General features: G+C 38.9%; 1 protein-coding gene and 1 pseudogene across 2 annotated transcripts in view; one reads left to right on the top strand and one right to left on the bottom strand.

Moving 5' to 3' along the window:
• Window positions 1-19,168, top strand: part of SNX24 (sorting nexin 24) — a 171,601-nt gene that overhangs the window by 84,859 nt on the left and 67,574 nt on the right. For both annotated transcript variants that reach the window (XM_038008609.2, XM_008014250.3), the window contains exon 2: window positions 14,064-14,147. In XM_038008609.2, the coding sequence (XP_037864537.1) occupies window positions 14,064-14,147 (84 nt within the window). The remainder of the gene's footprint in view (window positions 1-14,063; window positions 14,148-19,168) is intronic.
• On the bottom strand, window positions 1,205-2,086 carry LOC103244423 (cytochrome c oxidase assembly factor 3 homolog, mitochondrial pseudogene; annotated as a pseudogene).

Genomic DNA, 19,168 nt, shown 5'->3' with positions numbered 1-19,168 from the left:
CAGGGCAGGAGTGAAGCAGGGAGACCAGCAGGGAGGTTGTAGAGGAGAACTCAGGCCTGGGGGAAGATACAGAGGGCAGGCACTTCAGATTTACACATGACACAAAGCTTGGCAAAACACTGGCTCATGTTTTGGAAGACAGAATCGATTTCCAGAAAAGTTTCAACAGCCTTGTCTAATATTAGAGTCAAAATTAACATGATAATATTTAACAGGTCATTAGAAAGCCTAACCTCAGATCTGAAAATTGCCTGTTTAAGAACTGTTGGGGAAGACTTGGGGGTTTTGTTTGATTCCAAAGGCATCATTAGCCAACAGTGAGATATGGTTTCCAAAACATTTAGGTGAATGCAGGTTGCAGATACAGAAGCTTAAGCTAGAATCATGGGAGGTCAGGGTTCCACTGGATCTTTTGCTCATCAAGGCTCATCAGGAATCCAGGCCTCTGAATGAGCATTGACAGAGGTGAGTGCAGCAGCCCACTGTATGCGTGCATTACAGGGTCAATCCCCTCTAGTAATGGAGAGAGAAGTACCTTCTCTCCTATAGAGATGTATAAATGTGGTCATTGTTACTTCATGATCATTTTCCCTATCTATCAACAGCTTCCCCCGCACTGATAAAGAAACAGTTATAGCAATGGTTTTAATAATATGAATAGGTAGCATTGTTTAGATTCTTGCTAAATACTAGATAGTGTTTTAATGATTTGCATGGATAATTACATTTGATCCTTGCAACACATCTATGTGATAGGTGTCATTATAAACTCCATGCTATAGGTGAGGAAACTGAAGGTTGTACAGGTTAAACAACTTGCTCCAAATCATAGAGTATTAGCAGAGCCCAGAGAGAGCAGTGGAAGACACAATATTCAAATCCAGGCAGTTTGACTCAAGAACTAGAACTCCTAACCACTGCATTATACTGCAAATCTTATAGGTTAAATTAATGATATCAGTATTGTAATTTGTGCATATTTGGGACTAAACAGGTTTTTAGTAGGCTGACATTAAACCTGTCTTTTATCATTTATACTGATTCTCTGGGAATTTTTTTTTTTTTCCAGGAGAATGACTCAGTTTATTATTCTCAGTTTGACACCCTATCTATCCCACTTTAGGCTCAAACATTGCACAGAGCTGCCACGCCTAACCTCGTAACAATCGCATCCCTGGAAGGTGAAGGGGGTAAACCACAAAGTCAGAAACTGGGAAAAGCCACGGTTGCACGCACACCTCTCAAGGAAACAAACTACAAGAAAGGGCTCAGTCATTGTACATAGCAAGTGTGCAGTGGGCAAAGTTCTGTTCTTTTGACAGTGGCCAAATGCTTAAGTCCCTGGTTTCTTGGGATCAATCATGGCCCAAGGTTAGTAAGGCGGCCAACAATGTTGTGAGCAGGATTCAATTTCTACAGGGTCATGGGTCATCATCCACCATGTGAAGGGGCTCCAGCAGGTTGGACATGATCAATACCCATCCAGATTAGCATCCTGACGCCCTTGCCATAGCTCAGGCTCGGGCAGCTTTGGCCTCGTCTTCTAGCTCATCTAGGAAACGCTCCTGGGAAATCGAGTAGAAGGTGTAACCATAAATAGCTAACACCAGGGCCCCGATGCCTAGGCAGGTCACGATGTTCCGGGTCTGCCGCCGCGGTAGGACCTTCTGCCACTGGGCAAGCTGCGTCCGCGGCATGGTGTACAGTTGCTCGGGTGTCTGCTTCTCCCGAGTCGGGTCGATAAGCTGAGCGAACGGGGCCTCTCCATGCTTAGCATCCAGAGGGTCACCAGCTCCCGAAGCCGCCATGTTGCCGCTCCTCCCTTCGCGGTGCCCTCTGTGGGAAAATTTGTGCTGAGTTTTAAACCATATGAAAAAGGGATTTTGGGGACACAATCCATTTATTAATTGGGTAATGCCAGTGTTTCCTTGAATCCTGGATTCAACATCTTAGGGAGAACACTGACAGACTGTGTTTTATTCTAGAAGGTATAGTGCAAGACCTGAAAACTATGGCATCTGAAAGACAGGTATAAGAGTTAGAAAAGTTTAATTTGGAAGAGAAAGGCATTTAAAATGAAACAAAATCTTCTCATTGCTGAAATGATAAAACCGTAAACTCTATATGATCTAAAGGCCCCTATTTGACTTCTGTTTCTAGGGGATCAGATCCAGTCTTCATTCACACACTAATGACACCCAAATTTATATGTCTAGTTAAGACCAGACTTGTCAACTCAGTCCTCTGAAGCATCTCCACATCCTGTCTAATGTGCATGTCAAACTTAGCATGGCCAGTGCTGAGGTCTTACTTGCCACCATAAACTAGTTGATGCAGACGTCCCCAGCCAGTCGATGGTGGCATCACCATCCTTGCAGTTGCTCAGACCAAAAACCTCACCATTACATTTCATTCTTCTCTCACTTTCTCCCTTTTGTTTTTGTGTACTTTTACATAATATTTTCATGTATTTTTACATTTTTCCACATCCAGTCATCAGCTTATCCTGTTGGTTCTACTTTCACTCACCTCTTCCCACTGCCACTCAGACCTTCCCTCTAACTGTTCTTTCTCTGGATCACTCTTGGCAGACAATGGTAATGCTGAAAGTTAAATTAGAATCTGTGACTATTCACTTTTCCATCTGCCTGGACCAACCTCCTCCCGTCCCAGGTAGACTCAGGACTCCTGCCCTCCTGCCATTCTGGTCTGTAGTGAATGAAATAATGGATCTTCAACAATGTTCACACCATAATCCCCAGAACCTCTGAAAATGTTACCTTACATGCAGAAGGGACTTTGTGGAAGAGTTTAAAGTTAAGGACCTTGACATAAGGGAGATCTTCCTGGCTTATCCCGGTGGGCCCAGTGGAATCACATGAGTCCTTGTAAGTGGAAGGGGAAAGCAGAAGAGTAGGTTAGAGAAATGTGACAAGGGAGGGGCGTGAGCAACTGTTACTGGCCTTGAAGATGGAGAAAGGGGCTTTTGATTCCAGGAATGTAGGCGGCTTCTAGGAGCTGGAAACAGCCAGCAAAAAAAGTGGGGGTCTCAGTCTCACAACTGCAGGGATCTTATTGCAGGAACTTGTTATCACCTAGAACCTCTGCAGTCACACAGCCCTGCCAGTACCTTGATTTTAGCCCATGAGACTTGAACAGAGAAACCAACCAAGCCCATTGGACTTCTGATCTGTAGTACTGTGAGATAAGTGGGTATTGTGTTTATTACAGCAGGAATAGAAAACCATACAAGGTCTCTGCTCAAGTATTATTTTACCATCAAGACCTCACCCAAAATTATAGCCATACACTCATCCAGGCCCTCTCTGTCCCTATTACCCTGTTTTATTTTTCTCTATAGCGCTAATATGCGTTAATTTGTGTGATTGTCTTTGTCCTACCCTCCACCCTCATTAAAATGTAAGCAAGTTCTGTTAGGGGTTTTTATCTGTGTTCATTGTTGATCTCCAGTGACTAGCTCTGAACCTGGCACGTGGTAGACCGTTAGTACTTATAGAGAAGATAAGGGGAGTTAGCCTTTTGCTCCCTTTCCAGCCTCCTTCAGAGGTGTCTCTTCACTGCCTGGCTGTACCACAGTCAGCTGCTTCCAGCCTCTCACCTGCTGCTTCAGGGCTTTTGCATATGCTCTGCCCACAGTGCTTGTCCCTCCTCTTTGCCTGCTTTCCCTGTAGTCTATTCTGAAGCATTAACTCTTTAGGAAAAACTTCCCAGGTCCCTGAGAGCAAATCCTGTCCTCTCTTATTAAAAACTGTTTCCAAGGCATATTCATTTGAGGGGAAAAAGAAGCATTTTATATTGAGTATAGCTCCAATAGCCTTTTTTTTCCTCTAGAGACAGGTTCTCATTTTGTTGTCCAGGCTGGAGTGCAATGGCACAATCATAGCTCACCGCAGCCTCGAGCACTTGGGCTCAAGCAATCCTTCTGCCTTGCTGCCCAGGTAGCTGGGACTGCAGGCACTCACCATCATGCCTGTTTAATAGTTTTTTTCCTTTGGTAAAGACAGGGTCTCACTATGTTGCCCAGGCCGTTCTCAAAACTCCTGGGTTCAAGTGATCCTCCTGCATTCAAGCGATCCTCCCACTTTGGCCTTCCAAAGCACTAGGATTATAGACGTGAGGCACCACATCTGGCCCAGATAGCTTTTTAGACATCTGCTTTACAGCACACGTATAGTCCATTATAGCAAAGCCATAGTCTTAGCCTTCATGGTGCTTACAGAGAAGAGATTAAGTGATATAGTAATCAAAACAATTCATAATTATATCATGTTAGCTGCTACTTCTTTTGCTATTAATGGAGAGAATAGCAAAGTGCCTGGCACAAAGCTCAATAAATATCTGTGGAATTTTATAAGAACTTGATAGCTGTATTAAAAAAAGTCAGCATTTATTACATTTATTGTAGTATAACTTTAGAAGACAGAAATTTGATTATTTTTTCCTGATTGTAAGAATAGTATATACTCTAATGAAAATTTTAGATTACAGAGAAAATTATAATTATAATAATTCGTAATCCTTCCATTCAGGCATCATTTTGACTTTGTTGTATTTGTTGTCTTTCGATGCATATTTTATGTAGTCAGCAGCACAGTGTGAATAAATTATTTTATCCTGCTTTTTCATTAATACTGTATTACAAATACTTTCTTAAAACAGCATTGTAGGCTCCTCTTTTCCCTAAAAAAATTCTCCTAAAAAGTACAGGTTATTTGGGGCATATAGTACATATCTGTGTGAAATAGTCAATAGGATTATATTTGGTAATACTGAAAGTTAAATTAGAATCTGTGACTATACTTTATGTAATATGATCATGCCATTTAGATGCTGTCTTTAAGTAGAGGTATGGGAGGCAGTGATGCCTGAAGTTTCAGCAGGCTCTGGAATGGAGGTGAGATTTTACTTGAATGCTGAAAGGAGGATAGGACAGGAGTCCTGGGCCTGGAAAGGCTCACCTGTAAGCAGAGGTGACCCAGCTCTGTGCAGGTGGTGCCCAGAGTGGAGAATTCCAGAAGAAATTGCTTCTGATTTGCTCTTCCAGGACAGCTATGGAAACAAGGATGTGTTGATGGGTTGGAACAGATACTGGAAGATTTTGGAAGTAGGTGCAAGAGTTAGTATGATTTGTAGAAGGTACGGGCTTGTGATAAGGAGGTGCAATCTATAGCTAAGAAGTTTTGAGAGAATAAAGATGGATTTTTTTGCTTCTCTATATGACAAGCTATTTCAACCACAAATCCCTTCTTTGACTAGCCTGTAAAGAAGGCTGTCCTGAAATGCCCATGAAAACCGTTGTCTGCTTTCTGCTGGAGACTTTGTCAACTTATTCATAATTTACAGTAATTACTTCTATTTCAAAATATCTTACAAAGCACCAAGACATTTATTATCCAACAAACTAGTACAGTAGACATGGTTTTTGTCATTCTTATTTTATTGATGAAGATGCTATGACTCAAAGATATTTTGAGATTTGCCCAAATTTATATACCTTTCTTATTCTTCCTCACAACTTGCTTTGCAATAGTGGAGATAAAATTTATTTTTATTATTGCAAAGCAAGTTGTGAGGAAGAATAAGAAAGGTATATAAAAGCTATATGATAGCAGCTATCTTCTAGAATGTTTCATTGAGTAACACAATGTGTGATTTTTATTGTCACAACTCAGGTAAGCAAAGAACCAGCAGTGTTCATATTTTATAGAAAATCTTAAGTCAAAGTTATATGATATTGAAACTAGTGAAAAACTATATAGCCAGTCAGCGCGTATGACCTGATATATTTTGAGTGCATTTTTTCCCTCACACGGATTTGATTGGTTTTGTGTCATATTGATGCAGCTTAAGAGGAGAAGAAAAATGAAGACTTTTCATACTCAAATCATCACTCAAGGAGATGCAGGTACAGTTAGTACTAAAGTTTAGACTGAAAACCTGGAATCCTATAAGTATCTGGAATACTATAAATATCAGTGAACTCAAGAAAAGTTTTTCTTTATGACCAGAAGGATTCAAAACATTTAGCAGGTATCATTGTGGGATGTCTGAAAGTAATATAGCGTGTGGGAAAAGTCCCAGCACTGCGTAAACATGTAAAAGGAAAAGATGTGTCTAGAACCTTCCAGAATCAGAAGTTATTTTAAAAGTTGCTGGTTTGTTTAAAGCACCATGATTCTAAATAACGTATCTGTATCTCCGTTTCTTGATGTCGGTATCTTCGAAAACGTCCACTGTCCCTCCATTTTAAAAGCTGGATTTAGCTTACTCTACCCATGTATTTGTCTCCTTTCAGCACTCAGTTTTCACTACGTATATGATTTTAATTTCATCAATTTTTAAACTAATATTACAATTTTTTCTATTGGTTACTTTGCAATTTGAATTGTTTTCTTTATTCACCAACTTTTAGCAGTATTCTCAGACTACCAATTACGCAAGAGGAGAAAATCTGCACCCCGTTCACTTTCTTTCACCTAGTCCCTCCGCAATTCATCTTTTATCCTCTGCTTTGTATGCCATTTTATACTGACAGGGTTTTAGGATATTTACAATACGTTCTATAAAAATAACTGTCTTCTATGCTGTATAGATTGATTCCAAAACCTTAGCACCATAAATAATGTTTCCAGTATTATAATTATATATATGTGTGTGTACGTATATTTATTTATATTTTCACAGGATAATCAAGAAGTGTATTTGGAACTGCAGAGAAGAAAACGTTGCCTTATAAATTACTAAGTCTGTACTGCTCAGCGGGAAATATTTCAAGTGTTATGCCAAATGGACACTCTTTTCTTATTATTCTGTAAACTGCACCAAATCATTACATTTAGTCTGCTTCATATTTGGACCTTTACATTGTATATAGTTTTGTTTATTTTTCTTGAAATTTTTAAGTAACTTTTTTACTTGATAAAGAAAGATAAATGCTTTGACACTATCACTAAAACCTTATAATTTGTATTAATCATATTTATTTTTTTTTTTCCACAAAGGCATTCTTCTTGGAGCTCTCTGGCTCTTATTCTAATTTGAACACTTTTAAGACTGCAAAGCTACATTTTAGGATTTTTTTTCTCCACTTTGTTTCTAGGTTAGGTCCACAGTCTTGGCTTCTTTTGTGAATTCCTTTTTTTTTTTTCTTTTTTTTAATATTGAAAGAAGGTTCCTGGATGTGCACATAATAAACCATTTGTGCTCCTGCATGTCTGAAAATAACATTTTTCCTTGCCCTTGGTGGAAGATTTGACTAGATATGGAATTCTACATTAAAGCTCATGCACTATCAAACTTTGAAGACATTTGGAGCTAAAATTTTGAACAGGTTTTCTTTGGATTTCTGTTGTTTCTCTGCGTGCCAAGCACCTTTGACTACAAATCTTTCTAGAGGGGAGAACAACAGAGCAGCCTGTGAGAAGATGCCTCCAAGTGGCTTAGAATCCCTTGTGTGCTTCCTGCTGGGCACTTCATCAACCTTTTCTTGACTAGCAGTCTCTTGCTTTGGATTTATCTTTCCATTGGCAGTTCTACACCTTCAGTAAATTTTTCAAAAAAGATGTTTGGGTTATGTGTTTTTTGAGTTTTCCTGCAAACTGAGATTGACTTTTTGTTGTCTTTATACATGAATAATAATTTAGATGACTGTTAAATAATATTCTCATGAAACTCCGCAGGCATTGCTCTACTTTTTCTGGCAATTAGCGTGTCAGAGAAAAAGTTTAGGGTCATCCTGATCTTTGTTTCTGCTTTTTGCACCTGTATATTACCTGTATATTTTGGTTATGCTGGTAATTAATAACAAATTCTAGGGTGGGTAGGTGTGAACATCCTTGTCTTGTTTTACCCTGGGATATATAAACCCTTTTGATCTTTCCAGCTTAAGAAAGTTGAATTTCTTTTGTCTTTGATTTTTGCTCTTGCTCTAATTTTTTTGTTCTTTCATCAGGGATTCTTCTCATTGTAGTGTGGATATTCATTCTCTGTCTTTCATCCATGATCTTCCTGATGTTCTTTTTGGTATCATGAATTTTCTTTCAAAAGCAGAATCATATCAATACACACACACTTACATTTAATCATGTTCAACTCTTACACAGGTATTCTGTTGTGGCAATTATGGTGAGTTCTTACCTAATATCAGTAGGTTCTTGGAAACTGCAACTTGAAGTGAAATGACATACAGCAGGTCCTTGAATCATGTCGTTTTGTTAAGAAGTTGATGAGGAAAAAATCGATTTTGTTATATGTGCTTCAAGTCCCAGTTTCCAAAAACCTCTATCAGCAACGTTAAGTGAGGGCTTACTATATAGAGAGAATTATTTTTTGAAGTAGTGGTTTGTTTGTAGCAGCATGTCTTTTTCTTAAAAACTTTATAAAATTTCTGAAATTTAGGTATTTTTGAAATATGAGGAAAAAGCTTCTTCCCCCTACCCAAAATAGTATGATTAAATTAGTAATTTCTCTTGCTTTATCAATGTGGCATCTTACAATAGAGGAAACATGACTTAAGGCTCAGAATAGGAGCAAATCAAATTTTTATGCTAGTTTTTAAAAATGTAAATGTACTTAGAAATCAAATACCATAATAAATCTTTACAATTAGAGGTTTTCTTATTTTTGTACCCTCATAAAAACTGTGTGTGTTGTGAATTAATACCTTGCTAAGTACCTGAATTAATACCCTGCTGAGCACCTGACAATAGGCACACAAGAAGTGGCACTTTTAGAGATTCAACTTTTTATAGTAGAATAACTACCTTCTTTATTTTATTATCTTGACTGTTTATTCCTACTAAAGAAGGAGAATGTTGATTTCAAGCTTTGCTTTAATATTTGGTGCATCTTGTTCTGATGAACAAGTATTAAATATACATATATATGCGTGTGTATATATATATATATATTTATGAAAAGTCATATTCTAAGCAGATAGTTGTCCTTCATGTATATTTCAGATTCCCAGTGTAACAATACACTGGCCTAAACTACTTGGAACCTTGAGCTTAAATCTTTATTTGTATATAGAACCCCCATCTGTATTTGGCAGGCACTTGAATTATTTATTAGATATCTTCAATCTGTTATAGAGAATACTTTTCCTTTTTCCTTTTTCTTTTTTTTTTTTTTTTTTTGCTTTAGAAGTGATCAACTTTGTAATGTATAAACTTCTGAAAGAGAGAGACCATTCAACCTGGAATATAAGTTAAGTCCTTCCTTAGCTTAAGTTTATTTTATTTATTAGATATATTCCTGAAAATTAGGGTATAAACCCATATTTTGAACTATTTTATCCTTGACTTCTAGTATAATTTCAGAGATGTTACCACAAAAGAAAAAAAGTTGGCTCTGACATGTAATAAAAACCACACTTGGGGATCAGATTCTTCCCTTTAAAGTAATGGCATTTGTTTTCCTTTTCAATTTGAATTCTATTCACTTAATGTCTCTAGAACTGTGGCAAAAATTTAGTCAAATGAACAGAATGATTTTTGTTTTGTTAAGCAAACCTAAATGGAATCCTTAATACATTTATTTAATTACATGCAGCTTCCCTTACTTTATACAGGGGGGATTTCTGGAAAACTCTGAGGAAAGATGTCTCTAGGAATAGAAAACCAAACAGGCAAGTCAGAGCCAGGCGCAGTGGCATGGGCCTCTAATCCCACCTACTCGGGAAGCTGAGATGGGAAGATCACTTGAGCCCAGGAGTTTGAGTCCAGCTTGAGCAACATAACTAAGTAAATGAATACAATAAAAATAAACAGGTAGGTCAGGCTTATATATAATTTTATGTGAGATAGTTGGAATGGAAACTTACGCCACCATACATGCTTGTCAAAATATGCCCAATTAATTCTCATTTTAGCTGGGCACGGTGGCTCATGCCTGTAATCCCAGCACTTTGGGAAGCCAAGGTGGACGGATCACGAGGTCAGGAGATCGAGACCATCCTGGCTAACACTGTGAAACCCCGTCTGTGCTAAAAATACAAAAAATTAGCCGAGTGTGGTGGCAGGTGCCTGTAGTCCCAGCTACTCAGCAGGCTGAGGCAGGAGAATGGCGTGAACCCGGGAGGCAGATGTTGCAGTGAGCCAAGATCGCGCCACTGCACTCCAGCCTGGGCGACAGAGCAAGACTCTGTCTCAAAAAAAAAAAAGAAAAAATTATCATTTTATGCCCCAGATTGGCCAAAGTAGGACTATGTTGACAAGGATGGACCAGACAGTCCTATTTGTAACAGTGTAACTTAGTACATTGGAGGGGTGAAATCTGGCAACATTTTTGGTAATTTACATTTTGTTAATTTTACCTTGTTGGGTTCTAGATATTTTTATAGTCCTAAAAATATTCTTGAACTTTGTTCTGGCATGTGGTTAAGTTATCCAGAAACAATTTAATCTCTTCAGACCTGGCTTTGAAGTGTTAAACTGGACTGAAACAGCTCATTTTCCCTGCTTCTGAGTTAAGAACCTTCACTGCCCCAGCTTTTGGACATAGGCACCATTGCCTGTTGCATGTGAGCTCTGAGCCCTGCTTACACTAATCCTTTTCGTATCCTTGGATAGTTTACCCAATCTCACGTGCCGATCGGTTTTCACCTGAATACTTGAGGGAGACCTCCTCAACTGCGGGCATTCTTCCGGGGTGCAGCTCCCTGTTCTCCATACTCCCAGCTCCCTTTCCTTAACTCAGGGGACCGCAGGGCTCTACTGGGTGGAGTCCCCTTCCCTGGGCAGAGGCCTGCATAGCTTGTCTCTGGGCAGCAAGCTGAGGTTAATAGTAGGGCTCTCCTTGTTTGTTTCCTGTCTCTCACTGTCCTTCATTTCCCAATGTCCAATGTCCTGAGAGCCATTTTTCCCACATATTTTGTACACTTATTTAATTTGCCCAGTTTCAAGTGGGAGGCTACATCTCCTTCCTGTTACTCCATCTTGGCCAGAAGTGCCCTTGGTTTTCACCTTAAAGTGTGTGGGAGTTTTTTGTTGTTTGTTGTTGTTGTTGTTGTTTTCAATAGGAGTGAAAACAGTCCTTGTCCACCCACAACCAATCTGAAATTCCAGAGGCAGAACACTCAACTCTTTTTTTTCTTTTCTCTTTTTTTTTTGTGATCTCTGCTCACCACAACCTCCACCTCCTCTCGCCTCAAGCAATTCTCCTGCCTCAGCCTCCCAAGTAGCTGGGATTACAGGCGTGCACCACCACACCGAGCTAATTTTTGTATTTTTAGTAGAGACAGGGTTTCATCATGTTGGCCAGGCTTGTCTTGAACTCCTGACCTCACGTGATCCGCCCTCCTCAGCCTGCATAAAGGCTGACCTCTTGTCAGTCTTGTTCAGTGCTGAATCCCAGAGTCTAGAACAACTCCTGGGCTCCGTGGCTCGCAGGCCCTCAGTAAATATCTGTTGAATAAATAAACAGATGAATGGTGGATTCTGTGCTGAGTGCCTTCCCAGCACCATCTTGGAAGCTGTCACCTCACGAGGTGCATAATCACTACTAGGAGTTTGCCAGCAGAGTCAAGCAAGAAAAGGGATTTCCAGGCAGCAGGGACAACATATGTAGGAAAGTTGGAAAGACTTTACAAAAATGACCTGGCATGGTATTCAGGAAAATAGGATTTATTATTATTATTATTATTATTATTATTATTATTATTTTGGAGACAGAGTCTCGCTCTGTTACCTAGTCTGGAGTTCAGTGGTACGGTCTTGGCTCACTGCAACCTCTGCCTCCCGGATTCAAGTGATTCTCCTGCCTTAGCCTCCCAAGCAGCTGGGTCTACAGGCGCACGCCACCACGCCCAGCTAATTTTTGTATTTTTAGTAGAAATGGGGTTTCATCATATTGGCCAGGCTGGTCTCGAACTCCTGACCTCATGATCCACTTGCCTCGGCCTCCCAAAGTGCTAAGATTACAGACGTGAGCCATCGTGCCTGGCCGGATTTATTAAATTGACTCCGTTTCTTGCTTCACTTTGTCATGAAAGTCCTGATGAACAACTTCCTTTCCAAGATATTTTCCCAGAATTTAGAAGAAGAAAGTCTTGATAGTATTAGGCATATTGTGTGTTCTTTCAATTGTAATGTTATAAAATATAAGAATTAAAGTTTATCACAAACTTTCCTGTGGATGTGTGTACATCCACCCTCCCCCACCGCTCACTGTGAATTTAGTGCTTGTTGAGAGTAACTGTGGAATTTGGTAATGGAACCATCTGGTCAGTAGAAGAGATGACATTCCATGAAGCAGCCATTGTGTAATTTGTCTTACCCTGGCCTTCAATGGGGGACACTTTGAGGGGTGGGCGAGTAGGTAGAGGCTTGCCGAATTTTCAACCTTCTCCCCGTTTTACAGATTCTGTAGCTAATGTGCCAATTAAGGTGGTGGTTTTGTGATAAAGCCTCAAGCAATAAGACCGAGAACATAACCTCATTTGTTTCATAAAGCTCAGCAGATGGAAACTACTTTCATTGCTACATATTGTCCTGATTTCAATCTGGGACCTGATAGTAAAAAAGGGGCTCTGTAGCCTATTAACCAAGCCCCACGTTAAAGCTGTGCTTCTCTTGTTTGTTTTCTTAAGGTGTTTTCCTGATTCTATTTCTGGCAAGACCTTTGAAGAAGAATAATTTTCTCTGGTGAATTAATAAACAGATTTTTTTTCCTAAAAAATAATCTAAGAATATCTGAGAGTTTGAAGCATATGCATATGGTTTCAGAAGAAAATATTTCTATTTGTTCACCAAAGGAAAGTATTTATTCAGGGGTATTTCTTGAAAAACAAAATGTTAATATAAAATATTGATTAAATTGTTAAAAATTTTTTAACACTTAATAAAAGAGATTTCTTAAACTGAGTCATGCAGCAGAAGATTTTGTTTCTGATTCAAAGAAGCACAAAAATGCAAACAGATTTTATGTTTGATGACATAATTTCTGGATTTCTAAAATAGTCATACTTACATATAAGACAGAAATATAGAGCCATAGCAATCTATTTTCATAATGAAGATGTGCAACCTTGTATCTCACATGCCAAATTTAAGTAGTTCTTATTTTTAGACTAAAAGTAAGAATGCTTTTAATGCTTTTTAGTGTCATGTGATCTCTACAGTTTTGTATTTTTTTTAGAAGGGTCATTGAAATAGAAAATCAGGCTTATTAAGTAATTAAACAATATTCCTTCATCTTAGTGTTTCTAAACTCTCACTTAGCAAAACAGGAGTCAAATACAAACTTTTGCAATGACAGCTCCTCTTTAGATCCTGCCAACCATCCCTCCCCTTCCGACCTTAACATTGTATTTTCATGACCATTTCACAATATTTCCCATCCCTTGTTTCCAGTCTTGACCCACTGACCTAAGAATCAAGAAAATGTCATGTTAGTGCCTACTAATTAGTGCACCCAGAGAGCCTTTTCATCTGGCCTTTCAACCTTGTGGAGCTAGGAGAACAAGCTGTCACTTGTATCATGCAGGGAAAATGAGCCTTTACTACATTTTCCCTGTTTTGCAAACAGCAGAATAAGCCCAGCTGAGACTAGAGATGAATATTCAGGTTAGAAAGACATTAACCTAAAATGCTCTGCTGTTTGCCTGATTGTCTTATAAAGACACAGTACTGCCTACATTGAAATGCCCATAGTGAAATGCCACATGCCTGAGCTTTTTACCAGAGTACTCCTCTTGCAATACTCTGGTAAAGAGTATTTTTTCAGTGCTATCATGTTCACTTGGTGAAATCATTTTATGCAAAAAATATTATTTTATTAAAAAATTAGGTAGTTTTTTAATGCATGTAAGTTTCCCTTGTTTTTAGACAGGTTTTTGGAGAATGTTGCACTTTGTTAGTGAGCCTTTGATTCGAGTGCTCATTAATCAATGCTGTTGGGCCAGGGTCTCCTGAGCCTTCTGGGTTTTGGGGGATCAGCTACTATAATTAAAGGGATGAAATATATCATGGTCACAAACTTACCACATCAGACAATTGAAGGTTTTGAACTAATATAATTACTCTTTTAAATTTTTTCCTCAGGTATTTAAGATAGAAGTGCTAATGAATGGAAGAAAACATTTTGTGGAAAAGAGATACAGTGAATTTCATGCTTTGCACAAAAAGGTAACTTGTTTTTTGTTTTTTTTCTCTTTTCTCTATGAGACAGATGGTATAATGTTAATACTCCTTTCTGTGATTCTAAGAGCATTGATATTTCTTGTGTTTGTATATGCATTTTCTTTTATCATGAAATAAATTTCTTTTTAGAATAAATTATTCAGTTCTTTAAAGGTATGCTTTCTGAATAGGTAGATTTTCTGTTAAGATTGTTTACATGTAAAAATCTGAGGCAGCAAGCTGTTTGCAGTATGTTGCATTCGATGTTACAGGTTCAGAAAGAATAAGACCCAGACGCTGTTTTATCCATGAAATGCACTTAATGTTCTTGACAGAATGGGGAGAAAAAGCAAATGATTATCCTATAGGAAGAAATTTATTAAACTCAGCTTATACTTACATGTACCTGGAAAAGATCATATACATGTACTTGTGTATTCAAAGACGGGGGAACACAAGTTAAAAGAGGCTCTTAGCCTTTTTTTGAATTGTAAAGGGCCACTTTACAAAACTGATGTTTCAGCATTAGGATACACTTCTTTAAAAGTCTTAGATGAACGAAACAGAAAAGCAAAAGAAAGAGCTTGGAGAAACGGTTATTAAAGCATAGAAGAGTAAATGCTTCTTTATCTTCTACCTAAATTTAATTTTTTCTAGGTTATAAATTATTATTGGTGTGCTGAAATTATTTTTGTCTCTACAAATACCTCATGAAGTTGCCCAGAAAAATCCCGTTAACAGGATAAACGTATAAATGTTAACAGGATATTAGTGAGAGATTAGTGAGACCGTTTCCTTCTCTTTTCTTTTAAAGGGGAGCTCTAAGTTATCAGTACACTTTTCTGTTAGGACGGCAGGGGATAATCCACATCTAGTTCTCCAGTTAGCACTTTGTTCAATCCAGGTTGACTTGGAAAAGAAACAGTACAGGTGAACACAGATTTAGACCAGGTGTTGCCAGTGACTTTACAAAAGCACCAACCCCAGGGTGCTCCAAAGAGAAACAAATCTGGAGTCTGGGGCTCACTTCCTTCCCAGGGAATTCTGTGTTTTCGTGTGTGTTTTGGGAGGAAACAGATCCTAGTGAGGTTTCTTCTGGGTACCTGATAAAATAAGTCCCTGCTGTGGGATTAAAACCAGCACCCCCTGCCTTGCCAAGCCTCTGTTGACCAGTCTAGAGGAGGCAGCCTGTCACATGCAGGCCCATCCATGACCCTAGCACAGCCCAGCTGTACTCTGCAGATACTCAGGGACCAGCTCCACACCAGGCACAGCTGGGTGACTGCCAATTAGGCCTGCCCAGAGCACAAGGCTGCCCATGCTTCTGGAAGAGAGCCTTGTTCACCCTGTTCTCTGCTCTAATAGAGTTTATTTTCTTCTGCAGAGGAGGACCCTCTCCCCAGTGAGTATAGACAGTTCTTAGCTATTCATGGTCAAAAAAATTCCTAGATTTTCCAGGATTCTCTCTCCTCCCAGTTTCTGCAGTTCTATTAATAATTTTATCTATTCTTATATAATTAGGTCTACTAGCATTAATAGAATAGAAATTCTCAAATCTCTCAATTTTGAATATTGTTAGCAGCCTTGTTAAAATATTTGAGACAACTTTACAGAGACATAGAGATAAAAATAGCTTTGTGGAGCAGAGTTTTAGTTGGGATACACTGTCTAATGTTGTATATTATTAAGGGGATAGCAGCTGCTAAAAGTCTCCTTTACTTGCCCCCTTGTGATTGTATTAGATTTGGCAAAAAGGTAACTCTAAAAAGCCACGAAATACAAATAACGATGGGGTATAAAACTAAACATAAATCTGTAATTTTGACTGTAAGATTGTGTGCTAAGAAGGGTTGAAATGAGTAAAAAATTTAATCAGAGTACTCGGGCTTGAATGACTGCTGCTGCCACATCGTGCAACCTTGCCCTTTTATTGCAGTTTTGGTACCCTCAATTTCCATATTTGAATCTTGTGACATGCTTTGAATGCTAAAGTTTAACATAAAATATTTTCCCTTTAAATGTAGTTGAATCTGTTGTTACTTAATTCTCTTGAAATATTTAACTATATTACACCTCCAAAAATTAGATTTGTTTATTAGCAAGCATGTATGTTGCCTTGTTTTAATAGGTGTTTCTTAGGTTTGCTTAGGAGTTGTAGTCCCTCTTTTAATAGAATTGTCTATTTATGTGCTTTCTCATTTATCTGCTAGTGTCTCGATTGTTTTTGCTTATTAGTTTGTGTGGCCTATTAATACAATATTAGCCATTTACTGAAAGCATTTTTTCACAAGGGCCTTTTAATTTTGGTTATGACATTTATTTTAAATGTATGCAAGTTTTAAATTTGTATGTTTACTAATATGTCTGTTTTTACCCTTTCAGATTCTATCTTAAAATTAGTCATTTCTTCATGTGCTATGATGATTATTTGATTCTATTTTCTTTTAGTTTTTCTTTTAGTTGGTATTTTTCAAAATGTGAACTTTGAATTATCTAAGGGAAAATTGCTGGGCAACACCCTAGATGTACTGAATTAGAATTTTTGTGATGGAGCCCAATAATCTGCAGTACCCCAGATGATTAATGCCTGTTGAAGTTTGAGAATTCCTATAGTGTGATTATCACTTAGACACGACCCTTCCTAACCTACCTCCATCACATACACTGAAGTCACAAAGCTTAGAACCACACATCTCAAGGTTTTAAAGCTTCAAGTGTGTGCTTACTTTTCTGTTACCTTGCATTATCTTCCAAATTCTTACAATACACACTACTTAATTTTTCATTTTATTTTTCCTTTTTTTTGAGAAGGAGTCTCGCTCTTTTGCCTAGGCTGGAATGAAGTGGCTCAATCTCAGCTCACCACAACCTCCACCTCCCAGGTTCAAGCAATTCTCCTGCCTCAGCCTCCCGAGTAGCTGGGATTACAGGCGCCTGCCACCACACCTGGCTAATTTTTGTAATTTTAGTAGAGACAGTGTTTCGCCATGTTGGCCAGGCTGGTTTCGAACTCCTGACCTCAGGTGATCCAACCACCTCTGCCTCCCAAAGTGCTAGAGTTACAGGCATGAGCCGCTGCGCCCAGACTAATTTCTCATTTTCTATTCCTACCATCCCAGTCCAGAGTCTTACTACTTTATATCAGTATTACTTTAACCATTTCAGATCCTTATCTATTCTCTGCTGCAGACCAGTTTTCCTAAAACACCATTTTTATCTTCATTCTCTTACTCGAATGCACTGAAACAGTCTCTGTTGTCTACCACATCATAGACATTGACCCTCAAGGCCAATAATCTTAAACCTTGTATGAGTTTCCTATTGCTGCTGTTAACAAATCACGAAAAATGCAGTGGTTTAAAATTTATTTTTTATTATTATTTGAGACAGAGTCTCTGTCAGCCAGGCTGGAGTGCAGTGGCACGATCTAAGCTCACTGCAACCTCCATTTCCCAGGTTCAAACGATTCTTCTGCCCCAGCCTCATGAGTAGCTATGACTACAGGCGTGCACCACCACGCTCGGCTACTTTTTTGTATTTTTAGTAGAGACAGGGTTTTACCATGTTGGCCAGGCTGGTCTCAACTGACCTCAGGTGATCCGCCTGCCTTGGCCTCCCAAAGTATTGGGATTACAGGTGTACACTACCACATCCAGCCTTCAAATTTATTACCTGATGGTAGCTGAGTCTTCTGTGGGTTCTAGAACAGAATCTGTTTCCTTGCCTTTTCCAACATTCCTTGTCTCGTGGCCTCTTTCATCTTCAAAGCCAGCAGTCACTCCACTTCAGCTTCTGTGTCCATCATAACGTCTCCTGTCATCACTTCTCTTCTGACTTGACACCTTGTGTAAACAGACTTTCTGATTCATCCTGATAAGTACTAGCTTCTATGACACCACAGACTCAATCCCCTTTTCCTTGTGCTTCCCTCTTATGATAATATTGAGCCCACACAGATAATCCCCCCTTTTCAAAGTCCTTAATTTAATTACATCTGCAAAGTCCCCTTTCCCATGTAAGCAAATACATTCACAGATTCTGGGGATTAGGACTTGGACATCTTTGAGGGAACCATTATTCTGTCTACTACTAACCCCTTTACTGGCCGACTTTATTTTTCACTCCTCCTAAGAGCCCTTCAGGGACAGCTGAGCCAGTATCTCCCATTACCTCATTATGTGAGGTAAAAATGGCTACCCACCTGTCTTTGCCATGCTGAATGTCTTTTCCTCTGTGTTCTGATCTATTCAAACCAAGACATTTCAGGTTCTCCTTTTCCCGTGTTAGCTCCCTTTCTTCCCTAATCTCTTTGTTCTTAGAACTCCTGTCCATTTAGAATAGAGATTTCTGCTTAAATTTTGGAAACATATGAGATAAAACTGTTATCCCTAAATTTTGTCTTATTAGAAGGTACTTTTTTAAAAGTAGGGACCATGTCCTATCTTTCATATCTTTCACACTGTTAGAGTGTCTAGTAGAGTCTCGGGCACTTATTAGGTATTAAATAAGTATTTGGCAAATGGTATATTTGGATAGCATCATGTATATTTATGAATTACTAGAGGATCAGTTTCTACTGCGGGAGTTTGCATTCTCTGTTAACCCCAGGTTCTGCTTGCCCTGATGCCTTTGTAGCTCCTCTGCTAGTACTAGGTGGGAAGAACACGACCACACCAAAACAAAAACAAAACCCCATCCTAGCCTTCTTTGTTATGGCCCAGGCACAGGCTCCTGTGACAGGGTGAACCTTCAAGCTTATGAGTGCTTTCGCGTGTGCCTCGGCTACACCTGTCCAAATCCCACTACGGCTAAATACTTTACTGTTTTAAATGGTGGTTCCTGAAAAGAGCTTTACCTCCCTAGGCCAAAAATTGCATGTATGGGCAGAAAAACCTTTTTAGCATGGCAAACTGTTAAGCACATTTTATTTTCATGCCTTCCCAGCTGTTTTCTGTCAGTTGCAGCCCATCCTTTTATTCACAATGGTTTCATTGAAATGTGGTGCTGGTTCATTTTAAAATTAACTA

This window comes from Chlorocebus sabaeus, chromosome 23 (assembly GCF_047675955.1).
Source record: "Chlorocebus sabaeus isolate Y175 chromosome 23, mChlSab1.0.hap1, whole genome shotgun sequence".
NCBI lineage: Eukaryota > Metazoa > Chordata > Mammalia > Primates > Cercopithecidae > Chlorocebus > Chlorocebus sabaeus.
Note: the sequence above shows the minus strand (reverse complement) of the source record. Positions and strands in the feature narration are given on the sequence as shown.